The sequence below is a fragment of the Chenopodium album genome, chromosome 19, assembly GCF_948465745.1.
Source record: "Chenopodium album chromosome 19, dcCheAlbu1.1, whole genome shotgun sequence".
NCBI lineage: Eukaryota > Viridiplantae > Streptophyta > Magnoliopsida > Caryophyllales > Amaranthaceae > Chenopodium > Chenopodium album.
In genome coordinates, this window is record NC_137852.1 from 39,168,756 (window position 1) to 39,183,463 (window position 14,708).

The 14,708-nt window shown below is 31.2% G+C and overlaps 1 protein-coding gene across 1 annotated transcript; it reads right to left on the reverse strand.

The window, feature by feature from the left end:
• Nucleotides 1-1,191: 1,191 nt before the first annotated feature.
• LOC145594340 (putative inactive purple acid phosphatase 27) lies at nt 1,192-5,434 on the reverse strand. The gene is made up of 13 exons (XM_081650670.1): nt 5,142-5,434; nt 4,915-5,002; nt 4,391-4,660; nt 4,057-4,165; nt 3,592-3,706; nt 3,291-3,423; nt 2,999-3,186; nt 2,610-2,796; nt 2,361-2,428; nt 2,138-2,231; nt 1,855-2,043; nt 1,585-1,665; nt 1,192-1,248 (listed from the first exon to the last, which is right to left on the reverse strand). Exons 1-13 carry the CDS (start codon nt 5,432-5,434, stop codon nt 1,192-1,194), a joined length of 1,872 nt encoding a protein of 623 aa, XP_081506796.1.
• Nucleotides 5,435-14,708: the final 9,274 nt, after the last annotated feature.

Genomic DNA, 14,708 nt, shown 5'->3' on the forward strand with positions numbered 1-14,708 from the left:
ATGAAAGGTCTAACATCAACGGTTGCATTTTCATACTCTATCCGACAAAGCAAGCAATTAAGCTATTTTGTATGCTATTGACACTACACATACAAGATTACACAATTACACACCGCCACAAATTGATTGGAGAGAGTGAAGGATAGCTCAAGTGGTTATACCTTTTTTTTATGATTCCTGGAGATTCTAGAATGAATTCTCACCCTCGCCCTTGTGACTCTCTAAACACCAAAATACAAATTGATCGGAGAACTTCAACAAGACTAAGGGTATTCACAAAATTTAAGGGAGCTCGAAATACCTTGGTTACATGCTATTTTATTACGTTTGTCTCTTCCAACTCGTTTATGACCAAATCTTATGACCGACTATATGCCAGTTGCCTAAAATTTTATCATACCATAATTTTAACTTTGTTAAAAAAAATTATCTGACTAAGCACCTTAATAATAATTTACAAGTTTAATATTAGATTTCTACTTTAAAACAACCAAATATTTGACCCCTGAACATGCCTAATCACGGGAAAGTATACACCACTAATGTATAAAGTCCAATAGGACTTTAACACGACGTTGGTATTAAAATGTGTTTAGATGGTATCATCTTAATACGAAAATAAAATACTTATTCAATATTATTAACTAATGCAAAAATGTTTTGTTGGTATCAATTTAATCCTTACATGATACCATTTAAACACAATTTAATACCAACGTCGTGTTATTAGAGTCCTCGTGGACTCTTTACAATAGTGTCTTAGGGCCCGTTCTTATACGTTGAAATTCAATTCAGCTCAGCTCAGTTCAGCTCAGTTCAGTTTAGTTCAGTTCAGTTGAGCTCCTAATTTCCTTCTCTTTTAAAATATTCATTTCAGTTGAGTTCGGTTCAGTTCAGCTCAACTCAGCTCAGCTCAGCTTAGTTCAGTTCAGTTGAGCTCAGTTCAGTTTAGTTCAGTTCAACCGAGTTTAGTCAATGAGAACAGACCCTTAGACAACCTCGCCTAATAACTGTGTAACAATTGCACCTAAATAAATTAACGATTTTATAAATATTGCATATATAGTACAAACATATCCATTAACTACCATTTGACTTTTGTAAAGTGTTTGACCACGGGATCTTCAAATTGCATATACAAATATACTTACACGACTATATGTGCGTCTAAGCGTCTTAGATTTATCATGTCTATGTCTTTATGATTCGAAAGGAGTCATCCACTTTTCTCGTCTTTGAGTTCACAAACTGGAAGTCACAGAAGAACATAACGGTTAACTGCGAACAAGCTAAGGAATTCTAAAACTCCTTTTTATAATATTATAATAATTATTGGCATATACTTTTCCTTAACTTTTTTGTCATCCGGTAATTTTTTGCTTAACCTATTCTAATATAATCATGTACTGTGTTACTCGGACACCTCATTTTATGACACTCGGACATGGGTATGACACTTGAACACTTTATTTTACTTCAAAATCATATAATTTTTTAACAAAATAGTCGAGTCGGACACTTAGATACGTACCCGTGTCGGACATGGGTACCCGAGTCTGAGTAACATAGATCATGTATACTAACCTCTAAGTGTAACTCTTTCCTTGTTGCATGTACTCTTGTATATCCAAACCTAGTTAGCTTTGTGATACTCCAATTCTTTACCTGTAAAATGTTCATAACAAAGATTTATAATTCAAAGCAAATTCATAAATAATCACTAAGTATAACTTCACCATGCAATCTTGACATAAAATTGTTACAGTTGTTTGGTTCAACTTATTTTCTTCCTATCTTGAACTGTTATTGATAGACATATTTCGTCTAAAATAAGGCAAAGAAATCAAAACTTACAATGACTGAGAATGCTTCCAAACTGAAGCCTGCCATTCCCATAACAACATGAATAGGAGCACTATAGTTAGTATTATCAAATGTGTCGATTCTGTTCTCATCTTTCATAGGGTTAGCCTTGCATTCGCCTTTATAGACCGCGCAAGTCCTCTCATAGTTATGAACATGTCCACACATCACCATATCAACCTATGTACATTACAATTTAAGGATCATCACAACATAAATCTATAAACTTTGACTGATATAAAACATGTATCGCGGTCTAGCAAGAAATTAATACCTTATTTTTGAGTAGCAATGGCTCCAAATATTTAGCAAAGTTGCTATCAACACTGAAAAATGATAGAAGATCGGAACTGTACATCGGTCTATGCCTGAAAAGTTCATACACTATTGTACTATTCAGTAAGTCAAAATGAAATTATATATGCATAAAAAGATGATTAAGAAAGTGTAAATTAAAATGAATTTTTAGAGATTAATGATGTAACATTTCAACATACCCTGTAAAAATTAGCCAAGGAGTTCTTGTTCTGTTTATGGATTCCATGTCTGATTTCATCCAGTTATACTGCTCGAAATAATATGGAGTAATTTTTTTAATAAACACAAACAAAAGATAGTCAGTTTTCGATAAATATTACTACCTCCGTTTCTAAAGTACAACATTTTATCTGATGTGTATATTGAAAAATGTATAAATACATACAATTACACTTGATTAGCTCTTTCAAACTTTAATATTTTTATACCTGCTCAGAGTAAGGCTTCCAATTATGCTCAGTAGAAATGACAGTAAAGTGAACAGGACCTTGCTCGATCGAATACCATGGCTTATCCTTAGCCGAGGTTGGCATTTGAAAGTATGTTTCGTAAGGAATCCCACATTCTCCACCCGAGTCTGTTGTTATATACATTGATCCCGAACCAGGGTAATCTCTGTTTTGAATTCATGAGATCATAACCAATAAATGTGAATACAAAGAAATAATGTTATAACTCATAGTATCATAAGCAATTTTAGTACATGAAGTCTTATATTTATGTATATAGAGGTAAATGGTTTGCAATTGATTTTTGACACGGAACAAAAGTTAAGTGCACCACTAAGGCCCTAATGCTAGTCGTGTTTTTATTGTACCTTTCATGGTTGCCGATAGCAGTCATGTAGGGTACTTGAGATGCAAAGGGACTAATCAAATGAAGAAAGTAGTCCCATTCAACTAAAAAACCAGTAGCATAGCTGATGTCTCCAATGTGAAAAATGGAATCAATGTTGCCTGAATCGACTTCCTCAGCTATCGCGTCCACCACTGACAAAGATCCTGGCTAATATTGTTGGCAAAATTCAGAATATAAGATAAATTAAACTTAAATTTTTAACAAAAGCTTTCATCTCTTCAATGCAACACTATATTTAATGATGTTTTTACCTGAATGAAATGCTCAACGGTATCATCTCTAGGAGCTTTTCCCATATCTCCGTATGCTATAAACTTTAACTCGTTCGATCCTCCTGCTGGTGGAGTCCTGAACTTGATGTCGTCGCTCCATCCAACTAAATTACTGCATTTATATTAGTAGGCAAATTATAAAACATATTGGACTGTATGACACCGATTATATATATTGTTCTGTTACGTGCAACAATTAAAGGTAACTAATGAAGATGTACAGGCAAGAAAAACTCATATACAAAGTATGATTTATCATTTAAATACGTTACATATATACCTTCCATACTTAAACGAATATCTCGTTGAAGGCAGAAGACCTGTTAGAACTGCTGAATGTATGTAACCTGGATCATGCCACCCGAAATCTTGTGCAGGACTTTTTATTGGTGTACCTATGTACGCCCACATTAATTTCCATCAATTCAATCATCGTGTAATTTGAAAATTTTATAGTGGTTGTTTAAAAACAGAGAAGAATGTATAACAATACTCTAGCCTGTCACATGATTATGTAGTTTGTCTCGAAAAATATATAATCTTCTTATGACTTAAAAATCTTGTACAAATTCAACCTTTCATGTGCATTTAGGCCTCACAATGTTTTCTTATTAATTATTATGACATACATCTTTTTCGATTACATCAATCTTAAATCTTTTATAATATGATCTGTAGTGTACACACTCAAGTATTTTAACACATCGACAATGGAGTTATTTGTACAAGAACAATTATTACGTACCACACATATTATCTGAAGTGAAAGTGGTGACAAAAGATTTCTTCGATTTCCCATTGCCATATCGAACCTCTTGAGATGAATTACTTCCACTAACCCATGTAACTCTCATCTGCAAATTAAACATATTTAGGGCCTGTTTTGATTTATTGAACTGATTTGAACCGATTGGAGCTGAACTGAATATTTTATGAGAAGAGGATATTAAGAACTAAACTGAACTAAACTAAACTAAACTTAAGCTGAAGAGAACATACCCTTATTCTTTACCAAATTATGAAAGTAATAAAAATCAGAGAATTTTTAGCTAGCATGATTAATAAGTTTAGTAGAGTACGGATTTCCCGGTTGAGTCTATACTTGAGATATGCGCGTAGAGTGGCTGATCAGGATTCGCGAAATGTACTGTCTGAGTTTTGTTGAAGATGCAAGGGTCTTTGAAGCCATTGCCAAACAACACAAATGTTATATTTGTTCGTATGTTGATGACATGAAATCTTAATGAGGCCGTGCACGTTGTAACTAAGCATGTACCCCTTGTACTATTCTCCTTGCATTCACTTTTTTTGCAACTTAGATAATCTGGATCAGATTTTAAGTACGCTGCCTAGAATTTAGAGTAATAAGAAGAGTTAGAAATCAAGAATATATTCGAGAAAAGATCGAAATCAAGGTGTTTGTTCATCTTTATAGCATAATAGATCATTTGTACCTTTAAAAAATTGAACTTATCTACAATATAAAGCTAATCATTTATAAACTTGTCTTAACTTAAGATGCTATTTAATTTGGTACTCGTAAGGTAGTAATGAGAATGAATTTGTATGTAAATTTGTTACGTGTGCAAATAGAACATCTTACCTTAACAGGGTAATGACAGAGGAGAGGAAGATCACTGAGATCCCCCGTCTCTAAATATCGAATAACATTAAAAGGGCAGTTTCGTACACTGCAAAATATTAACATGATACATTATTGTAAGAAATTTTACTAGAGAATTTCACATAATTATATTTGTAGTTTGCTACATATATATACAAAGTATAAATAGTCTAAGATATTAATAGTATATTGTGTTATATACGTACTTTGAATGAGCGGGTGAAATCATAGCAACCCAATCCTTGTCCGATGGGTGTAAGACGCCGGAAACAGTTACCGTAATGATCTGCTCAGCGGCGAGAGGAGAAACGGCATCAGTACGTATACGAAGGTATGGATTTATAGGAGAACAATCAGTTATAAGTTTTCTATTGAGCATCCTAAAATGAGGTAAATCACCATAATTGTGTAAATTATGGGCTTTTGGAAATAAAGGATTTGGTGAGAATAGAGAGTTTGCTGAGTGAATGATGCCGAGTAGTAGGAAATATAAATGCATAACTTTTGGATGATAGATTAAACATGAATATTTTGTTGTCCTAAGTAGTGTATTCAAAGTCATATTTTTGTTATTGCTACAAATTAGAGTTTGAGGAATATATATATATATATATATATATATATATATATATATATATATATATATATATATATATATATATATATATATATATATATATATATATATATATAGGGGAGGGATCCGGTGAGAATAGGTCTTTATATGAGAAATCTATCATATATGAGAATACATCGCAACCATTAAATAGAACAAAATCCAACAGCTGAGATCACTCCAAGAGTAATGGCAAAAGTGTAAATTTGCGTTCAAATAAAACCCTTCCTACCCACACATTCAACTCATCCTCCAAACCCATGCTCAAATTACCAGCTTCTCTCTCTCTCTCTCCATAAAGCTTGACTTTCTCTCTCCTCTTGTTCTTAGGTAAGTAATTCAATTCTTTCTATTGATTATATTCTTATGATTTTTGCTGTGATTTGTTTGAGCATTTTTATGCGATTTTTCCCAATTTTTTAAGCGATTTTTTGCTTCGATTTTTATGCAATTTTTCTTAGTTTTTTCACCATTTTTTCCCTGATTTTGGCGATTTTTATGCTCGAGTTTGTTCGTTTTATGTTTGATTTATGTTCGATTTTCGGTTTCTGTTCAATTTTTGCGATTTATATGCGTATTTTTTTCGAATTTCCATCTTATTTTCGAATTTTTGATTTAACTTTGATTCTTACAATCAAAAATATGTTTTCAATTTTATTTTAAATTGATATATATATTTAGGTTAAATTTATTGATCTTGATTGCTTGGATTGAATTTGTGTATATTCTCAATGTTTCATTTGAAATTTGTAATCTGAATTTTTGAAGGTTCATAATATTAGGTTGAAAATTATGGACGAACAAAAATCGTAGAACATGGTTGAAATTTTTAGAACACGTTAGAAAAGCAAGGGAAAGTAATAACTGAGGATGTAGATGAGTAAAATTTGATGAATAATTTAGAGCATTTGATAAATAATTTAGAACAGATGAGTAAAATTTTGGAACATGTCCTGATTTTTCTAAGGGGGTGTCTTAATAACAATGTAGAACGTATGAGTCATAATTTAGAACTTATAAGTAAAAATTTAGAACAAACATCTTAATTAGGTAAACTTTAGTCTTGAATTTATGCTCTATATATAATAAATCTCTTTGTTTTAAATCAAATTTTCATGTACACTTTGAATTAATTATTATAAATATTGTTCTAATTTCATACTCAACTGTTCTAAATCTTAAATTATTTTTTTCTAACAAACTTACATGATCTAAGATTGTTATTCAAATGTTCTAAAAATTGTTTCTAATGTTCTAAATTTTTAGTCTAATGTTCCAAATTATGTTTTATATGCTCATAAGCTTTAACAACGAACTAACTCTTCATTCAAATATTCTAAATAGTGATTCTTATGTTCCGATTACAATTAAATAAACGTCATTATTGAAATTAAGCTCTTAAAAATTAGTCTTCTGTTCAAATCATATGTTCTAAATATTTAATCACGTGTTCTAAAATTTTTTATCATATTTTCTAAATTTTATTCACATGTTGTAAAATTTATTTTTAATGTTATAAAGTTTTAGTCTAATGGTCCAAATTATGTTTTATAAACTCATTACCTTTATGCTCTAAATAATTAAGTAAACTTCAGCGTTAAATCTATTCTCTAAATAATGTCTTCTGTTCTGAGTTAATCATGTGTTCTAAATATTAAATCATATGTTTTAAATATTTACTCACGTGTTCTAAATTTTTACTCATATGTTCTAAATTTTTATTTACATGTTCTAAATAGGTACTGCTATATTTCGTGTGTAATGAAATTTGATCTTCTTGTTCTAAACAAGTATAACATGGCATTTACTCCATTTACAAGGGTTGATCATCACAAGAGTTGCATCACTTTTGCGGCTGGTTTCATAGCAAAGGAAGATATTGAATCATTTGAGTGGTTGTTCAAAACATAATTGTGTAAGTTTGGCAGTGGGAGATGATGAAGATATCAAAGACCTTGTGATTAATCTTCAAGGATTAAGGCTGAATTTGGAAGCTAAGATCAGAGGAATGCAAGAAGTAATGTTGAAAATAATGCTACTAGCATAGGTTGTGGGGAATTGAGTCACCATGATATTCAAAATTGTCCAAAGAAAGTTAGATGATACTTAATGATTTTAGAACATTTTTTTGAATTTGTGTATTGAATAACACTTTTTTGTAGTATAAAAATGATTATAGTTTGAATTTAATACATATACTTCGTATGTATTGAAGTTTAGAACATATGACTAAAAATTTAGAACATATGACTAAAAATTTAGAACATATGAGTTATAATTAGTAATCATGTGTGTTGTATGTTTCCGATGTGATTTCAAAATTTTAATTTAGACCATATGATTAAAATTTATCACTTAAATTCTTGGTTCTTGAATACATGAGTACTATTTTTTAATTCATGTGTTTTGTATGTCTTCGATGGGATTTCAAAATTAAAAATTTAGACCATAATGATTTAAATTGGTGGGAGGGTGTGCTGCATGACTTTAAATTTCATTCAGATGCATTTGGGTAGGAGGATATGAGTAAAAAATGGAATATATGAGTTTTAATATAAAAAATATGAGTTATAGTTTAAAACATATATAAACATATAATTTAGAACATAAGGTTAAAATTTTAGAACATATGAGTAATAATTTAGAACATATTTATAAAAATTTAGAAGTTATGGGCTTATGGGTAAAAAATTAGAACATATGACTAATATTTTACAATAACATGCTATATTTTTGTTCTAAGGGGATTTCTAAATAGCAATTTAGAACATAAAAATTTATATAACATTATATATTTTTACATTAATATTTATAGCATATGGGTAAAAATTTGGAACATATGAGTATTAATATATAATAAATTGTATTTTTATATTCTTGCATGCATAACAATGAAGTAGATCACAAGAAAGACAAGACAAGCTTATATATTAGAATACAACTTTTTAGAAAAATAGTTTTAGTATAATTATACTATATAAACTTCTACATGCTATTTCTAAAATTTTATTACAATTTATTTTCTTTCGCCCATTTTCGTGATCTTGAAGTAATCTCATGATGTAGCTCATTTTCCTTGTGTGATAATATTTTAGCACAAAAATCCACCCTTTATTTCTTCATTTGATCGATCTGCAATATAATAAGATAAAATCATTAGACTTTGCATTGGTATCCGCTATCCCACTTTTTACATCATTATAATAATAATAATAATAATAAAAAAAAGATTTACACAACTTACATGATTCAATTAAATCTGCTAGTTACATTATACAATTTGGAACTTATGAGTTTAAATTTAGAACATATGTATAAAAATTTAGAACATATGTATAAAAATTTAGAACATATGGGTAAAAAATTTAGACATATAAAGTTGTAGCAAAAATTAACAATTGAACTAGAATGTATATATACTGCATACTCAACAAAATTATAGTAGAAAACATAAAATGTGAGTAAAATAAGAATTAAAATTAGAATTGAATTAAATTTTGAGCATACAAGTAAAGTTTTAGAACATATGAGTAAAATTTTAGAACATATCTAAATTCAAAAAAAAATTGAACAATATCCATGGATGATAACCAACCTTTGAATTTGATCATTGTTTATAGCTTCTAGTAAAGATTACTCCACAATTGGACTTGTAGACCACGGATCATCAATTTTTACAGCTTCATCATCACCATCACTTTTTTTATTTTTGATAAGTGCTTCATCACCATCTCTATTTGGAAAAAAAAAAGTATGTTAGAAGCTTAAAATAGAGATTAAAAACAAGGTTACACTTGCTAATCTAAGCTAAGATCGATAGTCAAAACAACAATATTGATTTACATAATCATACACGCAAAACATGCAATTAAATTTCAGCTTGGCATTTTATCGAACAGGTTATGAGCATCTAAAAGTGATTTCTAAATTTGCAAAAAATCAAACATCAAGAATACTATTGCAGATTATAAACAATGATGATAATGAAGAAGAGAGATAAATACATCATAATCATATTATTGATCCATTAAATCCAATAAGTAAACATCCCAAATTAAACAATCAATTTCCTATAAACTAACAGATTCAAGAGCCTAGCTTTAGAGCACCAATATTATTATCCTTCAATTTAAATTGATACTACCAAAATTCACATAAAAACAAAGTAAAATGCCCAAAATCAATACATTGATACTTACTTCCTTCGTTCAAAAGTAGTAATAGCTTAGATTGAATCCATTTGATGAAGAATTTGCGATTTCTAGGGTTTCAACAAAATCACAAAAACCTTATTCAATACAAATATTTGAACATTGAAGCCAAATATCAAAGGAAAAATAGTTAAAACAACAAATACCTAACAATATTTGTAGATTCAAGTCGAAATTCAAAGATATCTTAGCATTAAGATCGATCAAACCAGTGTTCGTTTAGAACTTTTTGGGGAAAGAAGAGAGAGAAAGGGAAGACCTGGTTCAATTTCTAGAGAGAGAAAAAGCTGGACATTTTTTTTAATTTTTCTATATACAATCTAGAATTTACAATATTGCCATTATTTTGACTAGGGTAGATGTGGAGCGTTAGATCTTGTTTGATCCAATGGTTATAAATTATTCTCACATATAAAGTGTTCTCATATAAGAGAGGTGTTCTCACATGAGCCTCTCCCTATATATATATATATATATATATATATATATATATATATATATATATATATATATAGAACTTAGTTCCTTGTGTGAAGTTTACATTCAATAGAAGTGTTAAAAAATAAACTGACCCAAAAAAATTGATTAAGATGTTTCTTCATATGGACACAATAATTTGGTATTACATTAAGTTTGAAAATGATTCAACCTAACTGGATCCGACCCGATTACTATTGACCCTTTTAGCATTATTGATCATACATGTGTCCTTAAAGTTCATAACTAGTTTGATATATACCACAAAACAAAATTCTTATAAGTTTATTAATTTTATAAATATAACCTAATAATTTATAAAATTGTAGTAGATAAAAATTTACTACATGTATAATTGTTTCGTATGGAAAATACTATTATTGGTTTAATTGTAATAATTGTAGAGGTGATCAAAGGGTGGGTCAGGGTGGGTTCATTTAAGAAGAATAAGTCCATTTGGTCGGGCCAAGGCTTGCCAACCGTAAAATAAAACCGAGCTTTCAAATTTTTCGAATCGGGCCAAATTTTTTTAAAAAATTCTAAAATATTGCACGCCCAAACCCTCAATTTTTTTTTTGAAAAAACGAATTGGTCCGGGTTTGAATTGGTAATTCTACCCAAATTGGGTTGGGTCAAATTGACTTTGATCCGCTCAGATCTAAATATATTTTCTATTAAGTGAATGGGGATTAGCATGTTGCATTCAATGAAAAAAAATGAATTTTCACGCTTTCTAATGCAAAATTCTATCATTTGAAGTTGATATTTTATTTACGCCAAAGTTTCATATGTGGCTGGCCACACGGTGTGGCCAGCCACAATTTTTTTTATTTTTTAAAATTCTTTCTCTCTCCTCTCTATTCTCTTTCTCTCTCCTCTTTTCTTCTTTTTCAAGCTAGAACATTCATCTCATTTTCTCAGAGAACGTAACACAAATTTCGCAATCGTCATCAATAGTCGTCTTCATGGTTTGTTCGTCGGTGATTCGTTCGTCGGAAATAGTGGTTTCACTGGGAGGGTAGTGGTGGTTTGGTGACTCCGTCGTCGAAAAACAAATTCAAAGTTTATAAGGCCAAATTCGGCCATGAAAACTCTAGATCTAGAATTTCCATGGTCGAATTTGGCCTTTTTAGCCATATTTGAAGTGATTTTCGAAACCATTGTTAAATTTAAAGGTATTTGTTTGATTTGATTATTTTTTTTTTAATGGTTTGGTTGGATCGGAGTTTGTTTGTGGGTTAGGGGCTAGTGGCAAGGCGTTTAGGTTGGTAGTGGTTCGTTGGTGGTGGTTGTTGGTGGTAGTTTTTTGTTGGTGGTGGGTAAGGGGTTACTAGATCCGGGGTTACTAGGTGGTCCGGTTAGGGGTTACTAGGTCGTCGGTCAGGGGTTACTTGGGGTTACTAGGTCGGCGGTCAAGGGTTACTTGGGGTTACTAGGTCGGGGGTTACTAGGTCGGTTAGGGGTTACTTGAGGTTACTAGGTCGGTTAGGGGTTACTAGGTCGGTTAGGGGTTACTTGGGGTTACTAGGTCGGGGGTTACCAGTCGGTTAGGGGTTACTAGGTCAGGGGTTACTAGGTCAGTCAGGGCTACTTGGTCAAGGGTTACTAAGTCAGTCAGGGGTTACTTTTGTCTTGGGGTTACTTTGTCTGGGGGTTACTTTGTCATTTGCTGATTTGACAACCTGCCGCATGGTACGGCCAGCCGCACCAGAAACCCACTGTTTATTTACATATTTGTCAAAGCAGTTTTAGTAAATTCTCACGTGACTAATTCTCGTTTGCTAATGAAGAAGTAGATTATTTTTTTTTTAAAAAAAAAGTCAATTTAAGAAGCAACTTAAAATAAATAATGCCTAACATGACAAAGGACAATGCATAGACGTCTAGCAAACTCGATCGCTCTCATCAAATGAGTGTAAGGGCAAGGCTGACTAATTACCTTTGGCTTCCCACGTTTTCTTCATTGTTACTTTGTTCATGTTGTGCACGAAACGAAAGATGTACAAAATAATACAAGTAATTAAAAAGTTGGGCAAGTCTAGCCGAAAGTCCGAAACCAACATGGTTAGCAATGTATTGTTAGAAAATAATTATGGGGATGAAGAATTAGGGACATGAAGAATTAGGGACATGTTTACACTGTCCTTAAAGAAATTTTAACCCCCACTATGATTGCTAATTTGCTATGGGTTACCGGTTAATATGCTTCCAGGATTTCCCTAAGTTCAAGTTCAATTAAACAATGTAATTGAACTCCCTAAGAACACTTTAAGAACAATAAGAATAGATAAAGAAGAAGATCGAAGAAGATAAAGTAAAAAAGGTTAAGTTATAATTTGGAGCAATTAACTTTATATAATGAATAGCCTATTTAATCCAAGAGTCACTATATTTCCAAAATATAGTTAATTATGAAAACCTGACTTTTAATGAAAAGTCACTATTATCATAATCAATTTAACCATAGGAAAGTAACTACTTCCACTTGCCCGATCGAGCCAAGCCCGCCCGGTCGGGCAAATAAACGGACAAATCTTTTAATTAGGCTTACGCCCGACCGGGCTATGCCCACCCGATTGGGCCATCTACACTTAGGAAAATTAGTTTGCTCTCGTGTCCAAGCGGGCTAACTTAGCCTTATCGGGCGAGCAAATATTATTTTCCTAAGTTAATGCTCGCGCCCGATCGGGCAAAGCTCGCCCGACTGGGCCAGTGGTCATAACCATGACTCACATTAAAAATTGTGTTTTGCTCCAAATATTAAACTTATAGACTAGCTCCAAGCTAAACTTTTCTATTTAATAACCAATGTTTTGATAACCAGTGTGGGAGTTTTCTTCCCAGCATCAAGTTAAATAGAATAGAGTAACTTATACTAGCTCCAAGCTATACTATTCTATTTAACCAATGTGGGAGTTTTTCCCAACTTTAAGTTAAATAGAATAGAGTAAGCTATCATCCTCTATCCAACCAATGTGAGACTTTCTTCCCAATAACAAGTTAAATAAAAATTGAAAAAGCCAACTTCTTCTATTTTACTAATGTGGGACTTCCATCCCAACACTAAGCTATATAATTATATAGACTAACCTATATAACAAACTTCTATTCTACCAATGTGGGACTAATTTCCCATCATTCACAACACCTATTATGAAGACTACTCTAAAAATCCCTTACTTAGTCTTCATAATTGGTGTATGTTCTTAACCAACAAAATTATGCATCAATGAAGGTATCTTATCGATTACCGAAAAGGTAAATTAAACTTTCAAAGTAACAATAAAATTAATGGTAGCATGTAGCTTTGAACCATAATCTTAAATATCATTACCGGAAATTCTACACACACAACTTTGTTAAACCAAATGTTCTTAGAAATAGTAGCACTATTATGGCCATGTGCTCATCCTGGTATTCATGAACATCTTTTTAAGTAAAACACGCTTTTGTTAGAAACGACACCATTCCTATATGTTCATATAGGTGAATGATAGGCGTGTCACGTACCTAACAAATATAACCTAAAAAGACCACTACTATGTAGACGGGCAAGTAAGGGTCGGACCCAAGAGACTATAGTTCAACTAATTAATTAAATTAAGTAACTACTAAGCGAGTAACCAATCAATATCGAGAAATCTATACTAGAACAATATTAACTAATAAGCAATAAATAATAATACGGAATTAATCAAGAACTAAAAACATCTAAGATTAAGTATCCCCACTAATATGAATCAATGCAATAGAACAATCCCTTTCCCTCAATTAAATCAATAGATATACCATAAGACATATGCTCCCTAAAACAATACTAAAAGTTTCTTTCGATCAACTAATAGCTTACCTAACATGCAATCATACCTATTTTCATGGAATCATACATATTAAAGACATTGAGAACGACATCTTATAAGTCTTAGCAAGAACAATTATCTATTTTCATGCATAAAGGCTCTTACTTTTAATTAGGGTTCTAAAATCAATTAAGAATCAACTTTCGTTGTAAACCTAATCACATTCAATAATACTATTTCTAGTTATTCATTGATAATAAAACCAACCCTAACAAACAGGAATTATAAATAATTTGGGAATTGGGAATCAAATAACACATTAATCCATATTAGGGTTCAACCTAACCCTAGATTATGAAACTATTCACAAATGATGATAGAACTAATAAGACAAATAATTGAAGAAAACATAATAACAATAGAAAATTAAAGAGATTAAAGATGAAAGAGAGATATTTGAAATTGAATTAAGATGAATGTTTCAATATAGCTCTATGTGTTCTCTCACAAAACAACGTGGAATAGAAAAAACTATAATAAAAAATAGATGTTTTAAATTATGGTTGAAACCACTATTTATACTATTCTAAAAAAACATTAAATAGTAAAAATCAAAATATCTTCTGACACGTACACGACCGTGTGCTGATGGGTACACAATCATGTAGC